At 42.5% G+C, this 24364-nt stretch overlaps 2 protein-coding genes across 2 annotated transcripts in view; one reads left to right on the forward strand and one right to left on the reverse strand.

Moving 5' to 3' along the window:
* cngb3.1 (cyclic nucleotide gated channel subunit beta 3, tandem duplicate 1) lies at window positions 1-9725 on the forward strand. The gene is made up of 18 exons (XM_086192277.1): window positions 1-190; window positions 734-902; window positions 1473-1677; window positions 4028-4179; window positions 4258-4557; window positions 4632-4840; window positions 4923-4973; window positions 5051-5137; window positions 5249-5313; window positions 5428-5550; window positions 5846-5987; window positions 6088-6247; window positions 6416-6513; window positions 7359-7442; window positions 7527-7645; window positions 7839-7991; window positions 8102-8252; window positions 8367-9725. Exons 1-18 carry the CDS (start codon window positions 107-109, stop codon window positions 8382-8384), a joined length of 2370 nt encoding a protein of 789 aa, XP_086048403.1. The 5' UTR covers window positions 1-106; the 3' UTR covers window positions 8385-9725.
* The window catches only part of nsmaf (neutral sphingomyelinase (N-SMase) activation associated factor), a 25547-nt gene continuing 9356 nt past the window's right edge, over window positions 8174-24364 (reverse strand). The window contains exons 17-32 of the mRNA XM_086192275.1: window positions 23532-23595; window positions 19035-19086; window positions 18216-18336; window positions 17991-18122; window positions 17868-17910; window positions 17602-17768; window positions 16275-16386; window positions 15765-15823; window positions 15581-15648; window positions 15439-15506; window positions 15237-15360; window positions 14815-14898; window positions 13836-13986; window positions 13262-13364; window positions 12040-12149; window positions 8174-11891 (exon numbers count right to left, since the gene is read on the reverse strand). Coding sequence (XP_086048401.1) covers window positions 11797-11891; window positions 12040-12149; window positions 13262-13364; window positions 13836-13986; window positions 14815-14898; window positions 15237-15360; window positions 15439-15506; window positions 15581-15648; window positions 15765-15823; window positions 16275-16386; window positions 17602-17768; window positions 17868-17910; window positions 17991-18122; window positions 18216-18336; window positions 19035-19086; window positions 23532-23595 — 1553 coding nt within the window. The 3' untranslated portion in view covers window positions 8174-11796. The remainder of the gene's footprint in view (window positions 11892-12039; window positions 12150-13261; window positions 13365-13835; window positions 13987-14814; window positions 14899-15236; window positions 15361-15438; window positions 15507-15580; window positions 15649-15764; window positions 15824-16274; window positions 16387-17601; window positions 17769-17867; window positions 17911-17990; window positions 18123-18215; window positions 18337-19034; window positions 19087-23531; window positions 23596-24364) is intronic.

Genomic DNA, 24364 nt, shown 5'->3' on the forward strand with positions numbered 1-24364 from the left:
GAGAGTCAGACAACGTGAAGCCCATGTTAGGCTCCTAGATCAACAGAGAAAAGGACCTTCAGGAGGAGAAGTGAATGGGCTTTAACAGCCTAAACATCCCCCCACCATGTTCAGCCGTTTCAAAAAGTTAATAGGGGCTCCAGAGCCTCCAGCTGCCGCCCAACCTGCTGCCCCAGCTCCAGCGGCAAAGGTAAGACCTGAACTCCTTTCACCGTCTTTGAAAATCCACAACAAAAATTTCTGCTGGCAAAACTGAACTGTCTATGTATTCTTAGAAATTATGAGTTTCCTTTCATTTTGAATTCAAACTGCTTTCACTCGTTAAATTGCATACAAGATATTCAATGAAATGGTTATTTCTCTATTATTAATTAATTCAACAATCGCTTCCTCTACAGTAAATCTGATTTTCATCCCTCTTATCCCACCAAGTGCTTAGAAGTTATTAGTTAAGGTGACCTGAGCTGGCTCCGATCACTGAAAGCCTCTTGACAGAGGAGCAGGCAGGTTGGGTCCAAACAGGTCGATGGGTTTTGCTGCTGGTCTACTAGAAGCATGACTTACTAAATGATCCATTCACAGTTGCACCGTACCGGCCGTGTTTACTTGGAATTGCGCGACTTAATCTGTGAGACAAGCATTTGCTACCAGCAGGATCCTTTTTGGACCCAGAACACGCAAGTTGGCGCCACTGGGATGTCCCGCACTCTTTCATTACCTCTTTTTTTAACAGGAAGAGAAGCCTCCTGAAAAGAAGGATGAGAAAGAGCAGTCGAAGAAGGAAGATGAAAAGAAAAAAGAAGAGGGGGAAAATAAGCCAAAGACCGAGAAAGAGAATAAAGAGGAGGACAAAAAAGACACCGTGATTAAAGAAGAAGTTAAGAAGGAAGAGCCGAAACAAGGTGAAAATTCAATGTGTATTTGTTGGCTCAGGATAGTTTTGTTACATGTTGATCTAAGGCTCTCTCTCTCTGTCTCTCCCTCAAAATCATTGTGGTACAGGAAGATATCCATTTAGCTATCACTGGAAGCTAAAATTGTGTCCCGCCCCAGTGTCTGTTCCCAGAGAGCAGACACATTTAACTGGGACTCTTTTTGCATAATAAATTAATCAAGCAAGGATGAGCTCCACATCTTTTCTATTACAGCTCTGCAGAAGTGAATTCACAGTTTCTGTAGATGAAATGAAATTCAATATTTTCCTGACCTACTTTGTATTGAATCAGTGATTTTAACTTCTTTAAACTTGATATCAAAGCAGAGAAAAAAAAGCCTCCGAAACCACCAACCAATGAAAATGGTGTACATGAAAACTAAAAAAAATATATATATAAAAAAATGTAAAATGCAGAAATGCAAAGAGGGTTCAGGTTGTGAAAGGGAACAATAATGCAGCACTGTGTTGTTCACCTGCTAACACAGGTGTTACATTATTGAAATCTGATCAAAAACATGTTGTCATTGTCTTACAGCTGCTGCTCCTGTCCCTGTCCCTGCTCCTGCTGCTCCTGTCCCTGCTCCTGCTGCTGCTGCTCCTGCTCCTGCTCCTGCTCCTGCTGCTGCTCCTGCTCCTGCTCCTGCTGCTCCTGCTGCTCCTGCTGCTCCTGCTGCTCCTGCTCCTGCTGCTCCTGGTGCTGCTCCTGCTGCTCCTGCTGCCAATCCAGAGGAGGATGAAGGGTAAGGATACATGACACCTGTGTGTATGTGTGTGTGTGTGTGTGTGTATACACACACACATTCATTCGGAACTGGACTAAAAATGATGCAGGATTCAGCTTGAGGAAGACTAGATACTAGATGTCCTCGAATTGATGATTACATTGCGAAGTGTTTTTTTTTAAGTTATTGGATACGAGAACTGGCGGCAACCCTGTTGACCATATAGCAGTGATTTCAATCTTATCTACTGGTTCAGACCTCCTTTCATGTCACTTTGCCTTCATTTTACATAAAACAAGCTGGTTCTGTTGATCGGGTGACCTGAAGGTTTCAATATCCAGGTCAGAGAGGGTTCCCTCTCATAGCCCTAATACACCTATATGACACCAATGGGCGGCACGGTGGTGCAGTGGTCAGCACTGTAGCCTCACAGCAAGAAGGTTCCAGGTTCCAGTCCCGACTTGATCTTTCTGTGTGGAGTCTGCATGTTCTCCCTGTGCCTGTGTGACATGGGTACTCTCTCAGCCATGGACTGGCGGTCCATCCAGGGTGAACCCTGCCTCTCGCCCAAAAGCTGCTGCGAGAGGCTCCAGACACCCCCCCCCCCCCCCCCCCCCGCGACCCTTAATGGGATAAGTGGAAGAAAATGGATGAAAGAGAAAATAATTTGGTCCTTCTTCCCTTTTGTATTAGACATACTTTTAGGTAAAAAAAAATACTTTGTGGCTTATGGCTAAACATTAAAAATAGATTATTAACTTTCCACCATATAATCCCTTCTACCTGACGATGGCCCGAGATCAATCACTAAGTCATTCTTCTGAGGTCAACTTTATAATAAATGACGTAACAGCACAGCCTCTGGTCTAGATTGACTTTATACCATGCAAAATCATAATTTACATTCTTCAGAATTATTTTACTTACCCTTTTGATGCTTTACAATTGGAGGATGAATGCAGATTGCCAAGATTGCAAATGCCAAAGAAAAATGTCTACCCAGGAAAAAAAAAAAAAAAAGCCGTATTGCATCAGTATTTTTGCGGTAGCTTAACGCATTCGCCATTGTTGATTCTGACCACAGAAAAAAAAACATCCAAGTTAACTCTGTCGTACCATACTTTGGAAAAAACACTGGGTTACTGCTAGGATTCTGCTATAAATTTACAGAAATTTCTAAGAGTGTACCTGATTGTTTTAAAATTTGATGCTGCACTTACAATACATTACAATAAATTGCACATGTTCAAGCAAATCTGCGCTTTGCTGCGTTCTGATAAAATGTATTTATCTGGCACTTTTTGAGAGAAAACTAGCATTATTTTTAGAGCATTTATAATCACTCCTCATTTAACTCATTCAACTTTTTAAACGTTGTGACGTTTAGTTTATTTCCTCTTCAACCAGCTGAGGTCATCAGTAGTTTGTATGACCGTTAGCAGAATTCTGTAAAAACTATGCAGCTGACTGTCAGCGACTGACTGACTGAATGAACCCTTAGAACATGGTGACATATCTGTTCAGTTCTACAAAAGAAATGCTTTTGTCCGTTCTTACATTAGGTTTGGCTGAGTTCACCATGGGTTATGCGCGCCATGAACCCCATTGTTTGTTTGTGTTACCAGAATGCAAGCACTGGGACTCCAGTTAAGACTGGAGCTAGGAGAAGGAGCAACTAACCTTTGGTGTTGTGGGTGACAGACAAGAAGACAATAGCTGCCTGAAGGTCTGACTCTGGTCTGTTTGATCATGACTGCAAGTAACAGTAGCACCCGTGATCACACAGAGACTTGTGACCCATGAATCCTAAACTAGGAAAGGAGATTAGGAGCTTAGTGTGGCTGTGTGAGATCGTGGAGAGCCCTCATGGGTAAATCAGCATTGCTGTTAAATAGAAGGATTTTGATTAGGATTTTTTTCATTGGCGTTTTGTTGGGTCTTAATGAGAAAAAAAAACAGATTTCATGTTATAAGTTGGGGGGTGGGGGTGGGGGTGGAGCCTATCCCAGCAGCCTTCAGGTGAGAGGTGGGGTTCACCCTGGACAGGTCACCAGTCCATCGCAGGACCAACACATAGAGACAGACAACCATTCACACTCACAGTCACACCTACGGTCAATTTAGAGTATCAATCAGCCTCGTCCCCTCTTGATGTCTTTGGACTGTGGAGAAAGCTGGAGTACCAGAGAGAACCCACACAGGAACAGGGAGAACATGTAGACTCACACAGAACCGGGACTCAAACCCAGAACCTTCTTGCTGTGAGTGCTGACCGCTGCACCACCGTGCCGCCCTACTTTCTAACCTTTTCTCAAATTCCATGTAACCTTCACTCACCTTCCTTTTTCCTTTGTATTCCTATTTTCAGAAAAGAAGAGCCTCCCCCACCTGTTGTCTACTTCCGTTATACAGATGACACCCTCCGAGGATATATCAAGATGCTCAGGGAGCGAACACAGATTCTCAAAGAGAAAGCCATCGATCCATATGCCACCTCTCCAGAGATAACCCCACCTGTCAGTAAGTATGGACGCAAACAAACCAAGACGCCAAGCGTTAGAACTACAAAGTGCTGTTTAACTCTCTGTGTCTCTTCAGCGCCTGTTTACAAGAAAGATGACTACATCCGACTGAAGGAAGAGGAGCGTATAGCCAAAGAGGAAGCGGATAAGAAGAAGGTGGAAGAGGCAGCTAAAAAAGCAGAGGAGAAGAAGAAAAAGGATGAGGAGAAAAAGTTGGAGGCAGAGAAGAAAGCAGAGGAGGAGAGGCTGGCAGAGGAGGCCAGAAAGAAAGCAAAGATCCTCCCAGACATCAGCTGTACATGCTTTGACATCCTGTTTCGGCCCATAGAGGAGAAGATGGACTTGATCCTGGGGAACACCATAGATCCTTTCACAGGTGGGTGATGGAAACACATGGCTCATGAACACTGGGATACATGGAACACTGTTCATTCGTCTTTGTCTCTCCAGATCGCCGCTACATTGCTTGGTTAACCGTCGTAGCGCTGGCGTACAACTACAACGTTTGGTTCTGCTCTGCCCGGTTGGCTTTCCCTTACCATAACGATGCTGCCAACCGCTTCTGGATCTTTTTTGACATTCTTACTGATGTAGTGAATGTTACGGACATCGTGGTTTGGCAGCCTCGACTTCAGTTTGTCAAAGCTGGAGATATCATCGTAAGTCACAATGTTTTTGAAATGTATCCTTAACTCCTCCTGACATATAAAATTGTACAATCAATACCTCTTTAACTTTCAGAAAGACAGAGCCATGACAAAGGTACACTATCGGAAATCACAGCGGTTCAAGGTTAGAAAATGAAATAAGCGCATTTTTCAGAGACCAAATTCATGCAACTCAGCCACTAAACTGCTTCTCCTGTGCAGATTGATTTGCTCAGCATCCTCCCGTTTGACCTTCTCTGCTTGCACTTTGAATTCTCCTCCGTGTATCGACTCAACCGATTTATCAGGGTAGGCGGGCAATACATTTTCTATTAGGAAACACAGATTTGAATTAACTCATTGTGTTTGTCTACATCTCACAGTCCCTGAAGTGCCCCCGTTTTTCCTTTTGCGTTGTAGATTGAGTCTTTCTTTGAGTTCAGCGATCGACTGGAGAGTATCATGGCCAAAGCCTACATCTGGAGGTAAATTCTCAACGTCCAGATTAACAGCCAGATGCAGAATATTTGCTATGCGCTTTACATTTTGGATTTGATGATTTCATATTGTCTTCTTCCTTCACTCACTTCCTGATACAGAGTTGCCCGCACCACAGGCTACCTGCTCTTCATACTCCATCTCAATGCTTGTGTGTTCTATGTTGCCTCAGTGCACCAGGGCCTTGGAACCACCACCTGGGTTTATAATGGAGAGGGAGTAGCGTATGTACTCTCCTCCTCGGTTTATACACATGGTTGCCATCCAATTGCAATCTGAAGACACAATGTGACCATTACTACACCTTCATGCCCCGCAACGCATCTTTAATTGAAGGAGCCCCTGAAACCCTGCCCTTACACACACATGCATATATATACTGTATATAGAAACCCTAACCCTAGCCCTAACCCCGATGTGCTGAGATATGATTTTCTACGACATGCACGAGGGTATTACTGAGTTTTCTTTATTGCAGTGAAATAACCCGGCTGCACTCTCTCTTTGTCATCCAAACAGGTACATTCGTTGTTACTATTTTGCTGTCCGTAGTCTGATCAACATAGGGGGTCTTCCAGAGCCTGTAACCACCTTCGAGATAACCTTTCAGATGGCCAACTTTTTCATTGGTGTCTTTGTGTTCTCCAGTTTGATCGGACAGGTGATTTCATTCATAAATCTATTGTGTCAAAAAGATGAGGACCTCCATCTCGACTGTCGTAGTAAAAGCTCGTCTTCATAGCTTTCATTTATTATTTCAGATGAGAGACGTCATAGGAGCGGCAACAGCAGGTCAGGCATACTTTCGAGCATCAATGGATGGCTGTGTGGCCTACATGAACACCTATACAATCCCCAAGTTTGTCCAGAATAGAGTCCGGACCTGGTACAACTACACCTGGGCTGCACAAGGCATGCTTGGTAAGGACTTTATCCAAAAACCGTATGTTTATTTTGGAAATCTGATGAGGCACCAAGTGGAACAGGGCTGATGGCAGTCTTTGTTCTGACCTTGTGTGTGTGTTTTCTGTGCCTTGATGTGGTCACGTAATCAGACATCATTAAATATCCACTGTGTGTTACCTTCAGATGAGGCGGAGCTGCTTGACAAGATGCCTCTGGTGATGAGAATAGCCATCGCTGTGGACGTTAACCTGGCCACCTTCCAGAAGATTGCTCTGTTTCAGGTGACTCAGCTGTCACTCACTGGTCCAAAGCGAGGACAGCAGCATTTGTCAGGCCTAGCGTTGCTAAAGCTGGAGGGCCTCTGCTAAATTCACATGCATAGATTATTAGCAACTCGCGTGCCGCTGCAGGGCCTCTGAGGCCAGGCATTCCCTGCATGCACTGGAGGAATCCATTTAAAATTTACTTACAAAGAGTGAACAAAGTCATTTTTAAACTATGCATTACAAAAATTTGCATGTGTATTTGCTTATGAAAATAGAAAATATTTGTTTTGATGTTTGCGTATGTCAAGGCAAATACAGTCAGTATAATTTGCTGAAAGATATTATTTTTATTAATTCCGAAGGAACTTTACAACTTGGAACATTCCCAGAAAGCCAAGTTCAGATTTGGAAAGTTGATAAAGCCAACAATCGCATCACGTACTCACATTCAGGAAATCTGAGGAAGAGTATGACCAACTCCATTTTATTTTGCCTGTCGAGAATGAAGTCAAAATACTGAGATTTGAATGGAAATGTCAAGAAAAATCATGACATTTCAAAATAGATGTCGAACCGCTGGCATTAGTGAATATGACAGCATCTAAAAAAAAAGGAATTGATGAGTTTTGCTTCAGAATTAAAAAGGAAAGATTTTCTCTTTTAGTCCAGAAACTTAGCGATAGAAGAAGCCAGACAAACGGAAGTTGCTGGCAACGAGCAGGGTGGCGTTTTGACTTTACTCTTGATATTTTAAAATCTTCCCCTGTTATTTTTTCCCCTCTTATTCCTGGCTCCTGTTGTCCTCTGAGGAAGATCGAGTACAATATGATACTGTGGTTCAAAAGCCTTGTTTCTTGCAGGGCTGTGACCAGCAGATGCTGGTGGACATGCTGCTGAGACTCAAGTCTATCATCTATCTACCTGAGGATTTTGTTGTGAAGAAAGTCAGTATGCGTACGCTATTTCTGGGTTTTGTTTTTGTTTTTCCATGCCAGTGTTATTCAGCCGTATTGTGTTCTCCTGTGAAGGGTGACATCGGTAAAGAGATGTACATCATCAAGAGTGGAGCCGTGCAGGTGGTGGGGGGACCTGACAACAGTATCGTGTTCGTCACACTGAAGGCTGGCAGTGTGTTTGGAGAAATCAGGTGTGCGATGATCATTATTGTACGATTTAACAAGAAATCATACACGATCCTACGCAACACCCTGCAAATGACATTTTATGAATTCTCTTTACAAGGGAAGAGTATATTTACAGTGTTGCTCCTTCATTCGTTACATCGTGATTTTTGAAATGCCAAAACATGCCTTTGTCAATAAAGTTTGACTTTGTCACAGCTTACTCCAATCTGCCAAAGATGGAGGAAACAGGCGAACAGCGAACGTCAGAGCACACGGTTTTGCGAACCTTTTTGTTCTGGAGAAGAAGGACTTGTTTGATATCCTTGTCCACTACCCGGAGTCTCAGAAGGTTCTGGCAAGGAAGGGAAGGTGAGTAAGTGGGCAACAGATTGATAAGGTGTTCCCTTGCGTACCCAAAGGTTCTACTGTGCTTATAAGTTTTATAATTGGATCTCATTGAGGATTATGTGTTTGTAAAGGAAGCTGATCAAAGCTAAAGGCCCTGCAGCTGCTAAAACCACCGAGGAAAAGCCAAAAGGCCTGACTCTCTTTAGACAAAAACCACCAACACCAAAGTTGCTCAGGGCCTTTGGCAACTTCCGTAAAGGAGGCATGATGGACCAACTCAAGGTAACAACTTGAATATTATTTTTAAATAAACACATTTTAAAGGTTTATACCGTTTCCTATGAATCTACCGCAAAGGTGAGATAAACTTGAGTTGTTTGTGTCTTTCTTCCACAGAAAGAAGCAAATAAATAAAGGAACCAACCCCAATGAGCTCTGCTGCAATCAGTATTTAGCTTGTAAAATGTTTTTGTGTTAAGAGACTAACAACTGTTATTTTTCAACGAATAAGTGCCAGGAGCCAAATCTGAAGGTCAACATTGCATTTAAATTGTGTTTATTGTACATTTTGCTTCAATTGTGTTCTTTTAAATCAATATGAGGATGTTTACCACAGGACACGTATCCAACATGTTCGTAGTTTGACTGTGGAGTTTGTTTCATTGCGGTTTCAAAGTGGAAAGTAACGTAATAAGCTGATCTGATGCAGAGCAACACACACTGTTTACATTTACAATAGAAATCCGCACAACGAGACGTCTGGTTCCGCTGTGGTTTTCTATGCGATCCTCTGGCCCCCACAACTCTGCCATGCAACAAAAAGCAAACTCCAGACAACTATTTCTATTAACCAAAAAATTCCTGCAGAAATTTGGGTTTTAAGCTGCGTATCGATAGGCCTGCAGTTTAGTGTGTATACCCAGAGTGCTTGTTCTGGAATTTAACTACCAGGGCCAGTCCCAGTCACTCAGAAAGGGCTTTTATTCTGAGGGGAAATATTTCAAATAACATTTGTTATTGTCAAGCCCTTTGTTTTTTTGTTTTGGGAGGCATTAAAAATCCATTAGAAATGAGATTTGTCATGGTAAAGAGTTTTAATTTGAAAGCAAAATATACAGTATTAGCAGAAGTGAGTTCCCTCGTGAATTTTCATCAGGTCAATACCTTAATTTTGCAACCATTAACATATTTAACAGAAATGAGTTCAGTTGTGGGCAAAAATATTTATTTTGAAGACAAAATACTGAAGCAGAAGTTAAATTCTTTAGGTGAACTGTCATATTATGGACTTTACTTTGAAGCTAAAATAAAGAAATGCATGTTCTTATTGTCAAGAGGGCATTAAAAAAAAAATCTACTCAAAACAAGTGTCATTATGATCATGGCTTTTATTTTGAAAGAAAAATTTTCTTGTGAAAGTGAAAGCCTCCATGTTACCATGTTCAATATCCTCATCGTTTCTATCACGTTGCAGTATTACGATGGTAATTCGCTGTCAGCATGCAGACGTGCTAACAGCACCAGCTACCTTTCCAACTGTTTTCATGTAACACTTTTTACCATGCTGCTAGCATCCTAAACGAAACAAATCGCTTGCTGAGTGCTCTCATGTGGAAAATGTTTGCATGCTGTTAGCCCAATAGCAGCAGCTAGCTTGCTAAATGCTATCTTGAATAAATGTTAGGATGTGAACAAGCTGCAAGGATTACCTGTCCTACGGTCCTATCCTACCCTTATACCACTAATCCGTTAAAGATGGGGGGTGGGGGGTGGGGGGGGGGGGCCGGAGCCTATCCCAGCTGACACTTGGCGAGAGGCGGGGTTCAACCTGGACAGACCACCAGTCCGTCACAGGGCCATCAGGAGTAATTAATCACTATCTTGCTCAAGGATACTTTGACATGGTCACCAGGGGAAGTGAGGATCGAACCAGCGACCTCTCAGTTGCTGGACGGCCACTCTACCTCCGAGCCATGCCGCCCCTTGTATTATTAATCAATACAATCATGTCTGTTTTACTCTGTTCTTTCTGTAGTTTTGCAACTTTTTCATATTTCATATGCACTGTAAAGGGGCATCCTTGTTAATGAGCTCACTTTCATGGGCCCTCCCTGTCTAAATAAAGGCTAAATAAATAAATAATGCAAGCATGTGGCTAAAATGATATGTAGGCATAATAGGAGGTATCAGCGACCTTTGACCTTTACTTGCAAAATTATTTAAGCTTATCCTACAGTCCAAATAATGTTAGAAGTTGAAGAAACTCCCTCAAGGCTGTACCTGGATATTGGTTAGGGTTAGACGTGAGGCGACCTTGACCTTCAACTACAAGTCTTCAGTTCCAAGTAATTTTTTTTTTCTCCGATTTGAAGAAATTTGCTTCACATGTTCCTGAAATATCACAGTCACACTCTCATATAATATAGTGAGGCAGTTAGTACGTTAAAAACGCGTGTTTGCGTGCGCGCTTGTGTCAGTCCTCTGTGGGGACACAGGCTGAAAGACACAGGTCGTTGAACTGGACTAATAGTTCATGGTAAAGAGACACACTTTCATGTAAGAGTTGTTCACTCGCTTCTTTCAGTCAGTGTCACTGATGGTGTGTCATCACCACTACACCACTTTGCTTCCGTATGGTGAGTGTCAAAAAAGTTGGGTTTTTCTCCTCTTTTCTAAATACGTCTTTCATTTAAGGTAGAAGTCAAAGTGACTGAGGTATGTTCCTCCTGACACTCAGCAAAATATGTGTATTATATATAGATATATATACATATCTATATATAATATTATATATTTATTGATGGCTAAACTGTAGGAATAGTAGTAGAGTAGAGTAAAATCCTTAAGAGGGATTTATGGCCTGTCTTTGCTCCAGGCAATGACATCACCTCTCCTGCCTGCACAATATACAACCTTTGTAAAACCATAAACTCTCCAAAAATCTCATACAACATTAATTGTAATGCCACAAAAGCCGCACTCGATACCAAATGGATTCTTCAGAAAAAGTTCTCAGTTTTGTCATCTGTTTCAAGTTTAAATTACACGTCTATAACCAAGTATGGCTGGTCGGCACGGGTGCAAAAACAGGAGGGTTTGACGACTGTTTTCATAGGAAGTACCCATTCATTGAGATGAGTTTTTTTTTTTAACCACAGTTTTGGCACCAAAAGTAATAGTACTTCTCAAAATCAACACGTATGTTTTGATGGATATAATGCTGGAGTTTTCTAAAAAGCTGTGGAAAGAGAGAGAGAGACACAAAAAGTGAGCAGGAATAAATAAATAGCAGGAATAGTAACATGTGCTTCACATCGTGGGCCATTTATCGTTCGTTACTATGAATTTCCCCTGGATGCAGCCTGTGTAGCTTGAACAGTATGAGAAAATTTCTGTGGTCAGCGCGGCCCATAAAGTTTTAATTTCAAATGTTAGTATTATTTTGAATTCCAAAACAGCCTGAGTCCTATGGTATGGTGAGCCCATGGTACCAAATAATATATACGTAAAGAAATGCCACCAATTTAAAGGAAAGAATGACAGATAAGAGAAAAAAAAAACGAGTGTACACAGAAGTAGCAAAGGCTGCAAACACAAGAGAAAAACACGATTGTAACTTCTTGCTGTCATGAGCAAACCTGCAATTGGACATTTCTCTCAATATGCAGTAAACAATAACGGTATGACCTTTTGTTTGGTGTCCATGCATTTACAGTTCTGGGGTCTTAATGGCTGTAAAGAGTCTCTGGGTCAGATATTTGTCAGCAAGACACCAGTGCTGTCCACAAAAGTCTTTTTCTTCCCAGCTGCAAAAATCTGCAGACATTTAATTCTGGAGCTTCCAGAAGATGATCTGTCGGTCGTCTCCACCAGTGATCACGGTGCTGCAAAGCTCATTCATCCACATGGCGGTGACTGCACCTGAGCACCAAGCACAGGGGGGCTTCTGTTTATACACTCACATCCAGTTTTTTAGCTTCCTTGAGCCACTGGTTGATTGGATTTTGAGCAATTCGCTAGGTTTGTATCTAAAATGTGTTTGAGTGAGGTGACGTGGAGTAACAGGTACCTGAGTGTGCTGGGATCCTGGTGCTGACAGTGTTACTCAGGAGGTCCCACAACGTGAGGTCACCGGATTGCCCCCCACACAACACTGAGCTTCCATCCCAGCAGAAACACCTGCATACACCCGCACACGTAAAAATAATCACACAAACATATATAAATATATCTATTTAGATTCAGGGTTGCAGGCAAGGTCTCGGCGCTGCCAACCCGAGGAGGTGGAGAGGCGTAGGTAGGATTGGGTGGGGGGAAAGGGGAGGAGGAGGATGGGGAGGAGGGGTGGGGAGGTCAGGAGCACTGGGGGGGGGGGGGGGGGAGTGCGTGCAATTTTGTGTCCGAGACAGAGACAAAACAGAAAGGAGGAAAGAGAGGAGGAGTGTGACCGCTCTCTCTTGGGTTGGGACTTGGCGAGAGCGGTCGCACTCCTCCTCTCTTTCTTCCTTTCTGTTCTGACAATACTGAGTTTAAAAATTAAAAACTTAACCCCCCCCCCCCCCACACACACACACACGCACACTTCCAGCTCATTTTTTCCTCCTACAACAGTCCTAATATTCCATTGTTCATATGTCTTAACAATGTTCTTAATAAACTGAGACCAGGAAAATGATGGTGTTTCAGTATCTTGGGGTCATGTTCTTGCGTCGGGGAACTATGGATCGTGAGATGAGCCAAAGAATCGGTGCAGCCGGGGCGGTCGTGTGTTCGCTCAGTTGTACCAGTGTTACAAAAAGAGAGGCAAAGCTCTCAATCTATTGGTCAGTCTTTGTTCCTACTCTCACCTACGGTCATTAAATGTGGGTCATAACCAAAAGAAGGGCTAAGGACTTGGTGGAGGGACTACATCTCCATGCAGGCCTCAGGATCCCCCCCCAGTCAGAGCTGGTCAATGCGGCCAGGGAAAGGCAAGTTTGGGGTTCCCTGCTGGAGTTGCTTCCCCCGCAGTGTGATTTTGGACAAGTGGATGGATGAATGGATGGATGGATGGATGGATCTCAGTATTTAACACTCAAAATTGGACATTTTTATAAGTAATAATGAGGTGGCACAATTGTCGGTCTTTTTCTTAGAAATTACAAAAATCTGCCAACTACTAGTTACTAGCTACTGTAAGTAGCCTTGACATAGTTTTCTCCACTTACCATTTATGCAGTATTAGACAATTAAAGTTTTGTTTTGTTTTCCCTGATTTGGGTAAAGGGTCTTTCCTGCTCCGCGGACATTACCTTTGCTCCTCCTCAGCTTTCACCGAAGACATCACCATTCCCGTCTGGACATCGATAACCTTCATGTAGGAGTCGGCACCAACACTGAGAACATGTCTACTATCTGAAGATTAAAAATAGTATTACAATCAGTGCTTTAATCAAGAATTTGCCTCGTTTCTAGACTTACAGATGGTTGACAGTTGACTTCCCATTTTTTCCCATTTATTCACTTTGGATTGTTTCCATGGTATTATGTGTGTGTGTGCGTGTGTGTGTGTGTGTGTGTGTGTAATAAAGTTATCTATGCTGCACTGAGTGAAGAGATCTGGCCTGTGAAACAAGGTGTGGTTCTGTGTGACAGGCCTATCACAGAATGATATGGATACACCTACCCAGTGAGGACTGTCCTTCTTCATATGAATTCATTTTGATAGATATTACTTGGATAATACTAAAAAGTCCATTATGTGTATGGAATGCTCAGTTTTCTTCAGCTCAGATGATCCAGCAAGCCAATCCTGTGTAATGTCAATGTATGGATCGTCAGTGCTGTTTTTTTCCACAACACCAGCCAGAATGGTCTGATACTAACCCGGACTAAAGGCCATGTGGTGGATGGTCCCTGTGTGACAGTGGACCTGCTGCAGGGAACCATAGCTGCTGGTGTCCCAGATGGTGGCGGTTCCGTCCTTACAGCCAGACACCAGCAGAGTACCAGCCGGATTCAGACCAATGGTGTTCACCTGGAAGGTAAGGGAATGTCGAGGAGGGAAAACCATGTTGACTTGTGTTTTCACTTCTACAATCATAGTATTGCAGGAGACAAGCCCCTCTAAGAGGGCTGCAAAACATTCCCAGTATTCCAACATGAAAACATGCACAAGCGCTTACTGATGACCAAGAATATGAGAAAATGCTAACATACTGGGGTCACTTCCTCCATCCTGATAATATAGATATTTTTGTAAAATCGTTTGTTTTCACACTTTCAACAATGTTTTATTTTTTTTATTCCATCCTTTAGTAACAGAATATCCTCCTTGAAGTAGTTGACAGTGGACGGCTTTTATGCATATGCACCTTTAGCCTTCACAGCAAAGGTTCAACGTGACGACTTGCTCTTCTTAAAATGTATTTCTATCTTTCTGTATCATCGTTATTAAAGATTACATGAAAAACTTAATTGTTGACGAGAACTCGATCTGTTGCGGGCAGCCAGATGGGATCCGTTTTTGATGTCATCTTCATGTTGTGCGTTTGTGTTACAGACTGTTCTCGAATTCATAACTGTCAAAAACTAGAACATGCTGTATGCTATTGATAGCTGTGTGGCGTTTTGATGATGACATACAGTATAAATCAGTGATGATGTTACCCATCATGCTTTCACATGTATACAATGAGAAATGTTCATCGCGCTGTAAAACGGCAGTTAAAATGGAGGACCCTCGGAAAGCACAACCCCACTGAGGAGACCCCAGCCAAACACAAGGTAAAAAAAAAACAACAAAAAGATGACATGAGGTGCTAAAACCTGTATAACCACAGATACAGTCAGTATCCTGACTCACCCCGGCGTCATGTTCCAACTCAGCCAGCAACTGAAACTGCGATCTCTTGTGACTGGATAAACTATCTGAAGCGCATCGCCAGACCTGCAACACGAACAATACAATTCACCGTTCTCAAGAGTCACACAGATGAAAACTGCGACCTCAAATTGTTGTCTCACCTTTAGCTTCATTTAACAGAAGCCACTGACATAGCACGTGAGGCTAAACGCAGCTAGCATGAATACTGTGGTGCTGTGCATGCAGACTCACTGGAATGGCTGTGATACACCAAGAAGTGTTAAACCTTAAATCATTCTATCAATTATACCTGCAATGACACATCAAAATGGCTTCTGGGGAAAAGGGCCCACCACATAAACCCGTGGCTTGTGGATGTCTCGAGGCCTAATTACACCTACATGTACAGAAATATATGTCACCTTCACCGTGGAATCCCAGGATGCTGTAAAGAGCTTATCATCAAACCAACACGTGTCACTGACGGCATCATCATGACCCATAAGCGTGTCCTGCCGCCGGCCGTACGGGATGGAGTAGAAGTAACTGGATGAGAGGAAAGAGGAGGTTAAGCAGCAGTTAAGTGGAAAAACAGAATCCATTGTGCGCTTTTATTCGACGTACACATTGTTGTCCCATGAAGAACACACCACTGTTTTACCATCTGCTAGCATCAAACACGATGACAAGGCCTGAAAAACAGTCGAAAAGGTTAGAGACACACAAAACAGCAGGACAGACAGGAGAGTGATGTCGATCTGCATACCATGTTCGAGAAAGACATGCTTCTCTGGAAGTCCTTAAGCTCTTTGGAAAACATTTTAAGGGTTGAGTCTGAAATAAATATACACGGTGTGAGTTTTAAATCAGTGTAAGTCAGAAGTAGCTGGCCCATCAACACGTACGCAGAAATCTACGCTGACTTCAGAAAGCATGAAGTGTGTTTTCACCTTGGGATGTGGAGAAAATCGCTGTTCCGTCCCGGGTCACGGCGATGCCTGTCACCGCCCTGCAAATTCAGCAGAATGGCTCAATTATTCATGAACAAAAAAACAACAACAACAAAAAAACAACATGAAAATGGAATTAAATGTAGAGTAAATGTAGCAGACAGTCCTGTCAGCAACAACAAAACTGTCACACATATACTACGAAGACTTTCAAATGTTTCTTTGTATTCTTTCTTCTTTTTTTTTGAGGAGTGTTACGTCAGAAATAAAGACATTGAAGCACGACGACTACCAAAACTGAGAAGAGGAAAAAAAAATCCACAGATGCCTTTTCCTTTATTTTCTCAACCGAGTAAAACGTCTTACGGGAACACAACTTTTTGTCATGCGCTCACTGTCCATCCTCCTAAGAGTCAGAGCCAACTTCTGACTTCCCTCTGGTCAGCGTCCATGTGTAATTCTATCTGTGCTTTGTTCTCACTCCAGCCAACATGACGCCTGTCCACTTACTCCTTATGGATTTTGTGGCTTGAGATGAGTTGAAGACTGCTCATGTTTGCCCAGGCCAACTTCCTGCTCTCCTCCGTCAGGTCTTCGAAGGAGGAGTCCTCATTGATTGACCCTGTGGAACAACAGAGGGAACACTTTTGTGTCATCCAAACAAACATTGCCACAACAAACAGCAGTAAACTGTAAGTGGACTGTATTTATGTGGTTTCGTCTGCCAGTCATGCCAACTGCTTTCCTCATTCACGGACGAAAGGCGAAGGCATCAGGCATGGCTGGGGGTTGACATTTTGCTCAGTGCCACCGGATGAGTGAGGTCATTGAACCCTCCTACTCAATGGCCACTCCACCTGAGCGGTACGCCCCTAAATCTGCTTTGCAATTCAAACGTACTGACTGTACAGCATCATTTCATGAAAATAAAATTAAAATGCAAATCAGTTTATTTCCTAAAATGTTTTAATTTAAAAAGGAAACAGGACAGCAAAACCTGTTTCCTGGTTTACACTGGGTACCATAAGTTTTAAATATTACTGCAAGCAGTACAGGGACTTTGGTAACCGTTCTCAGCAGCTCTTCTTTTTGGTATTCGGCTGAGCAACTCAGTGGCTGAGTGTCCATCAGACGAGTAACGATGCTAAGTAAACTTAAACCAGCACTATGGTGGGTTGTCAATTGATGCCTCATTTAAAGATCTATACAAGTGTGGCGTCACACTAGTCGCTCGATACAGCCTGAGGAAGTTCCTGCGGAGCTGAACCCCTGTGCCACAGTGGCAATGAAGATGTATGATCTGCTCAATTTTTGTTACGAGTGTACATTTACTCCTGAGAAAGGTATTTTTCTGAGGCATCAAGGAAACTCCTTCTCCACAGGGACTCCATGGATGGTTCAGCTTCCTCTCCACTGACTTTCAGGTGGTTTGCTAAAACAGTGCCATCACCAGCTTTGAATACTAATATTTAATTAATATTTATATTAGAAAGTATTGTTGAGAGCATTGTCTGCATCAAGACCTGAAGAGTGTAACAACTTTTGGTGTTGCGCCTGAACGTGAAGGGGTGATGTCACGTGACCTTGCTCTCCATAAGGTTCTCCTCTCCCAAAAGCTGGTGCAGAAATCTGGCACTGACTGATTCAACATGAAAGTGTACATCGGTAATATTGAGGCATTTTTGACAACAACAATGACAGTGAGGAATAATTCACACTGAAATATTTCATATAATCAATGTATTTCTTCTGTGTGTGTGTGTGTGTGTGTGTGTGTGTGTGTGTGTGTGTGTGTGTGTGTGTGTGTGAGTGTGTGTGTGTGTGTGCGCCGTGCTACCTGGGGGCAGTTCCCCTTCTGGTGAGGTGATGCTGGTGCTTCGAGTTATGTTCTGGAACCTGGGCATGATCCTCTGAGGGTGTGGACTGGTGAAGAGTTGTGTGGGTGTCTGGCCAAACTCTAATATCTGGGTCAGCATGGCGATTCTCTGGTCAGGGTCCTCGATGCTTCTCACAGACACGAAGGGGGAAGTTAGCCACACAATGTTGTCCTAAATCTGTGGTCTTTATTTGAAGTGATCATGTTAAAGGGATTTTCTTTCATACCTATCACAGTCGATGCCACCTTCATAGGTCAGTGGGTGAAACACTGGAAGACCACGACATTGCTATTAGCCTTTTATTCTGATTTGTTGGATTTCCATGTTGAATTATCCTCAGATATTTTACCATTATGGGCTGCGACGGCTTCACATCCTCTCTGTTTGAAGCCAAACACCAGGTCGATCCACTCATGGAGGTGCTCTGATACGTACTGACTCTCCAGCGCTGCCTTGTGCTTCTGCAGAAAATCACTGGCATCTAGAGCGAGGAAATAAGAGGGATACGATCGCTGTTCACCCTCTGTACAGCTGGATAGCCAGGATCATGGTCGGATGGTAAACGGACCCTTACCTGAGGCCCAAGGTGGCAGAGCGACATCGCAGACTAAGCTTCCATTCTGTCTTCTGCCCAATTCAAGACTCAGTCCGTTTTCCAAGAAGCTGGCGTCATTCCCATAAAATTCTGGAATCAACTACAGGACAGGAGAGATTAGTCTGTTTATATACTGTTTGTACTCTTCATGCCATGAACCACCGCATTTTACAAAGTTTTATTACACTGAAAACGTAGCCAAGTCATAAATTAAAAGAAAAATAAATGTATCTCCTAATTTGGATTTCGTTCTAACACAGGCTGTGATACGGGTCCAATAGTAGACATATCAAAATTAGTACTGTCAGGCGATTAAAAAAAATTAATCTAATTAATTACAGAATTAGTAATTATTTAATTTAATTAATCGCATTTTAATCTCATATCTGCTTAAGGTCCCCAAATACAGAATTCAAATTCTAGGACATTACAAAATTGTTGTGTATGACTCATCAAATGTACAGTAAGAAGAGAAGATTTGAAATCCATGTTTTTCTTGGTGATGGAATAAAACTGAAGTCAGGGCATCTTAAGGCGGAGTCTCGAACAGGCACTTTGACTCACGCCACACGTGTGACGTGACAAGCCACTGCCAAGTACGGGTCCTTCAATGGGCCAAGTTTAAAACGGTCATGTCTGGGTAAAATTTGCATTGAATTGCCACTTCAGTGCGCTATAATTAATCTTGCGTTAATTTTTATAACGCGTTAATTTGCGGTGAAATTAATTAATCATCATCATGAAGCAAATATTTGGCAGCTCACACTATCTGACTAACGAGAGGTGCAATCATTTTACCTCTTTGAAGTCTGTCGCTCCCTCCAGGCAGTTTTTCCATGTTTCACCTATGCTGTAAAAATCAAAACATGTTCATTTGCGTTAACACATAAAATCATCTTCTAAAGCTCCAAATATTGAAGCTTAGCATGATAGGCATTTAAAATGTTTAATAAATTTGTTCATTTAGTATTTAGTCATTATATTCACAAGCTGTCAGTTTGAACAGAGAAATAAGTCAGACTTTGAGATCAAGTGAAGCCAAAATTGGAATCATTCAGAATGCTGCTATTGCTCCAAATACAGTAGGCACATATTCCCTCATAACCTTTTGTTCTTTAGAAACCAAGGACAAGCCGTCCCATTCTCAGGGTAGTGGCACTGACTAAAATATCTTATCTTACACGTGGATAACGCAAGTGCCGTCACACTAGCAAATGAATAATTGACGTATGTTAAAGAGGAGTGGTCTGGCGCAGCTACGGTGTAGTGCTATTTCAGCGCCACGGACAAAGGGGAGGCTGTTCGTTAGTCATTAGTGTTTTGAGTGAAGTGCTATTTAAAGGGCGGATCAATCGGCAGTGTTGGGTGTAACGCGGTACAAAGTAACGTGTTACTGTAACGGGATTACACTCGCCAGTAACGCAGTAATGTACCGCGTTACAGTTGTAATTTGTGTAATCACATTACAGTTACTCTTAGACAAAAAAAATTACGTTACTTTAGTTACTTTAAGCTGTTCAGCTATATGCAGAGCGCGAGGACAGAAAAAAAAAAATCCAACATCCCTTTCATGCATGTTCACGGCTGCGCAACACTTGTCTGACCTCAGTAACGTGATTTTACGTGACCTAGTGACCGGAGCGCGATTTCATGAAGGTGCAGAAGAAATGATGGCAGAGCCGCTCAGGACGTCTTTTGACGGGTGGAGATACGCGCACTACTTCGAATTTGTTGCGCTAAAGGCGAAGAATGTGACTGTAAAATGTAAATTATGCCCTGGCCAGAAGCAACTATCCACTGCCTCAAACAGCACCTCAAATCTGTCCAAGCACCTACATCGGCAACATGCTAACACCAAGCTAGTGGCTAAAGAAGGACGGACCCCGAGTGACGCTGAGGAAAACATGCCGACACCATCGAAGCAGACGAGGCTTGATTTTCAACAACATGTATCGACAAAAGTTGAGATACAGAGGGTTGTAGCAGCATACATCGTGGAGGAAATGCTGCCTATTTCGACTGTGGAATCGCCGAGTTTCCGTAACATCCTAAGCAGAAGACAGGTGAGGAGGCCGCTATCATCAGACAGGAAAACTTTTGCAAGCTACCTGGATAAGTGTTATGTAAAGATGGAAACTGAGCTCAAGAAAACTTTTGAGAGCTTAGAGTATGTGTCAACTACCGCTGACATCTGGACTAGCCACAATAAAAGCTATTTGGGTATGACTGCCCACTGGATTAACCCAAGCAATGTCCGGCGTGAAAAAGCTGCAATTGCCTGCAGAAGAGTAAAAGGACGACACACTTATGATGTTGTAGCCGGCGAAATTGAACAGGTTCACTCAGCGTATGGATTGTCACACAAGGTGACTGCTACTGTAACTGACAACGGGTCAGATTTGATCAAAGCTTTTAAAATGTATGAGCCAGCGCCAGATTCAGACGAGGAGATTGAGGATGAAGATGTGAGGTTCATAGATGTTGAAGGTGTGCTCTCTAGCAGTACCGATTCAGAGGGACAGTTTTCTCTGCCCCCCCCCCCCCACCCCACCTGAGATGTGCATCGCAAACACTGAATTTGATTTCGAGTAATGATGCTGACAAGTGGCTCACAGCAAACTCCGAGTCCAAATCTGTTTACAGAAGTGCAACTGGGAAGTGTTCTGCCCACTGGAATAAAACCAGCCGTTCTACTGTGGCATCTGAACTTGTTGAGAGTATGTGCAAAAGAACACTCATAGTACCTACAACAACAAGATGGAACTCCTTCCATGATGCCCTGTCCCGCATCATTGACATTCCCATGTCAGAGTTGAACACTCTCTGCAGTCGACTAGAAATGAAAGCCTTCACTGAACGGGAATATCAGTTCCTTAAGGAATACTGCACAGTCATGAAACCACTCACAGTGGCTTTGGACATATTACAAGGCGAAGATAACTGCTATTATGGCAGTCTCCTGCCAACACTGGAGATTCTGATGTCAAGGACACTGGCACTGCAAGATGGGCTCTCCCAGATGACAGCAGGCCTGCCTAATGCCATAGTACAGGTATGTATGTTTTAATAATCTTGAATTTGAAAGTCAAAAGCATTATTTTATGAATTTGATGTAAGAATTTATTTTATTGTTTATTTTTTTTTACAGGGACAGCACAAATTTAAAGTAATTGCGTCAGAGTTAACTAACAGCTAATTATTAAGATAATAGAATAAATAAAAAGTCCATTCATGTGGACATCACATACATATAAATAATCTAATAAGTGAATGTACACTACATGAAGCACCATAAAATGTCAATTCATAATTATTTTTAAACTTTTTTGAAGTGAATCCCCAGATATGTCACGATCCCTCATTTACTCACATGGCAACTACAGCTGAGTAGATTAATCTTATACTAAGCACTGCAAATTATACTGTACACGGCCAAGCTCATCAAATCTTTCCACATCGTATTTGCAGGCCATCAAGAAACGATTTGAGCTGGTGCTGGACAGCAAAGATGCTCTCCTTGCTGCTGTCACACTACCAAGGTTTAAAATGCGGTGGCTGAAAGAAGAAGAGAAGAGAGATGCCTTAAAGACATTGCTGATCACTGAATGCCGTGCTTACCCCCACGACAAGCAGGTTGTACGTACACGTCAGACACCCACCTCCAGCACAAGTAAGGATGACTTTTTTGACTTTGATGAGGAGGATCTAGCCCCCTACAACCATGAAACTGATGTCATTGACTATTTGCAGTCGGGGTCAGAGATGGAGATCCTGCACCGTTTCCCCACAATAAAGACTTTATCACTGAAGTACAACACAGCCACACCCTCTAGTGCACCGGTTGAGAGGCTCTTTAGCCTTGGCAGCCTGGTACTGACTCCCAGGAGGAGCAGGTTGTCCGACAAACGGTTTGAGAGACTCCTCCTGCTGAGGTATAACCATTTCTTTGATGAGAATGTCGAGTAGGATGAAAAAAAATCTACTGTAAAGCTATAGTTCACATAATTACAAATTACACTTAATATGTAGTGTTAAGTTATTTTCCATTGAAGCCTCATTCATTGTCTGATATTGTGATGAGAGCCATTGTCTTATTTCATTTAATGATATAATTTAAACAAACTTTGTTTGCACTGGGTGGTTGGAAGGACAACTTCTTTAAAGTTATGTTGTAAAGAAATTCAGTTTGCTGATGCTCACCTCATGGAAACAGACATTTACTGAGTGAATTAAGATTAGAGTGAAAGCTTTAATCCCAATTTTATTTTGAGACATTTTGCATACAGCAAGTCTTGTAGCCTTTTTTGGCAAATGTTCCTGTAAAGTGATTTTACAGCTTTGTTGCATTAAAGTGCATAAAAGAGAGATCTTGTGTATGTCCTCCTCATTAGAAGACACATTTGTGCTGATCTGGGCACTGCAGTAATAAAGTTCTAACTATATGTTGTTCATTGGCAATCAAGTTAGGTGCAGCTCAGGTGATATTGCGGAGTAATCCAAAAGTAGTGTAACTAGTAATGTAACTAGTTACTTTCAGCAGCGAGTAACTAAGTAAAGTAAGGGAGAACTTTTTTTTTAAAGTAACTAGTAATGTGTAATGGATTACTTTTTTTGAGTAACGACCCCGACACTGTCAATCGGGTGAGCAGATCGGCAGCATTGTGGTTATTTTGACAGAAACATCAGCTGCCACCCCCTCATAGGCCTGCTTCACCTCTGACGGCTTTGGTGGATGCCTGCTGCTCCTGTATATGACGAGCTGGCACACCTTCACCTGGTACACCAGGACGTCTGCTTTTTTTTTCAGATGAGAAGCCCTTGCTTCTCACTGTTTCAAATCTGGCACAGCCTGGGTTTTAAAGGGAATGACATGAGGCACTCTGATTGGTTTGATTGATGTCACGCCCAAAACACACCTATGACTAATTTGGTGTCTACTGACTCCATCTTTGCACCGTGCACCATGGTTAACGCTCAATTTTCGTGCCGTCTCAATACCAAACGGATGCTGAACACGCCCCAAATGCACAGCGTACACTTTGTGCCATCCGCCAACTGCCTGGTGTCATAGATCACCTAAAGAGGGCCCTTGGTATTTCAAAGACTTACAGACAAAAAAATGCCGGCAAAGTGCATTTGTGATTCATGATATCTGAAGCTCTCTCAGGGTTATCTAAGTCAGACATTTTCAACTACATTATTGGAGTTGGAGTCATGACCTGTGAAGTAATCGCTGATGTAAAGGTTAGGAACCTTTCCAGAATGTTCTCTACGAGTCAAACGGAATGAATGTACCTGTTAAACATGCGATCTGCATGGTCATAGCGGCCATTCTGAAGACACAGCATGTGTTCTGGAGCTGTAGGGGAGAAGACAGTAACTATTGAAATGTTGTAGAAAAATAGAGGCCTGCTGCTGGCTCATCTGTTGGCCGCAGCGTCCCCTGTACTGCACAGCCGTGGGTGTGAGTCCTACCTGGGGCCCCCACATGCAAGTCATTCCTCAACTCACTTCAACCACATTTTAAAACCAAAATGGCTTCGTTTTTCGGCAGAACCTTCGACAGCAGCTAATTATCAAAAACATTCTGCAAAAACGGATGGATTATCAGCTGCTGTGAAAGCAACATGTGCACGATTGTTTTTTATCATTGTCTTATTTGCTTTAATATTGACAATGATACAGAAGCTTAGGAAGGCCACACTTGCAATCAAATGGTTTTTTTTTTTATTCTTATCACAAGAAAACAAGTTTTGTTACCTTGCCACTGATTGATAATAACTCATTTTAACAAGTTAATCAAGTTCTTATCTAGAAAAAAAACAACAACAAGATCTTGTGGGGAAAAAAAGTTAGTTGTCCCGTTATGTTGAGGAAACAAGTTAATTATCTTGTGATTATTGGGAATATTATTTATTATCACAAGGTAGCGAAGCTCATGACCTCCCAATAACAAGAGAACATGTGATGAGCACAGGTTAATTAGTCTCTTGTGATATCCACAGAACGTCCTGTTCACAAGGTAAAGGCATAAAAGTGTTCATTGCAAGTACTGCCCTCCTTTTCTACTGCACTATGGAACTGCAAGGTTAAAAACCAGAGCTAATGGACTGTTCCACAATTGAGGA

Source organism: Aulostomus chinensis, chromosome 21 (assembly GCF_037954235.1).
Source record: "Aulostomus chinensis isolate RoL2024-O1b breed Wild chromosome 21, RoL_Achi_v1.0, whole genome shotgun sequence".
Lineage (NCBI taxonomy): Eukaryota > Metazoa > Chordata > Actinopteri > Syngnathiformes > Aulostomidae > Aulostomus > Aulostomus chinensis.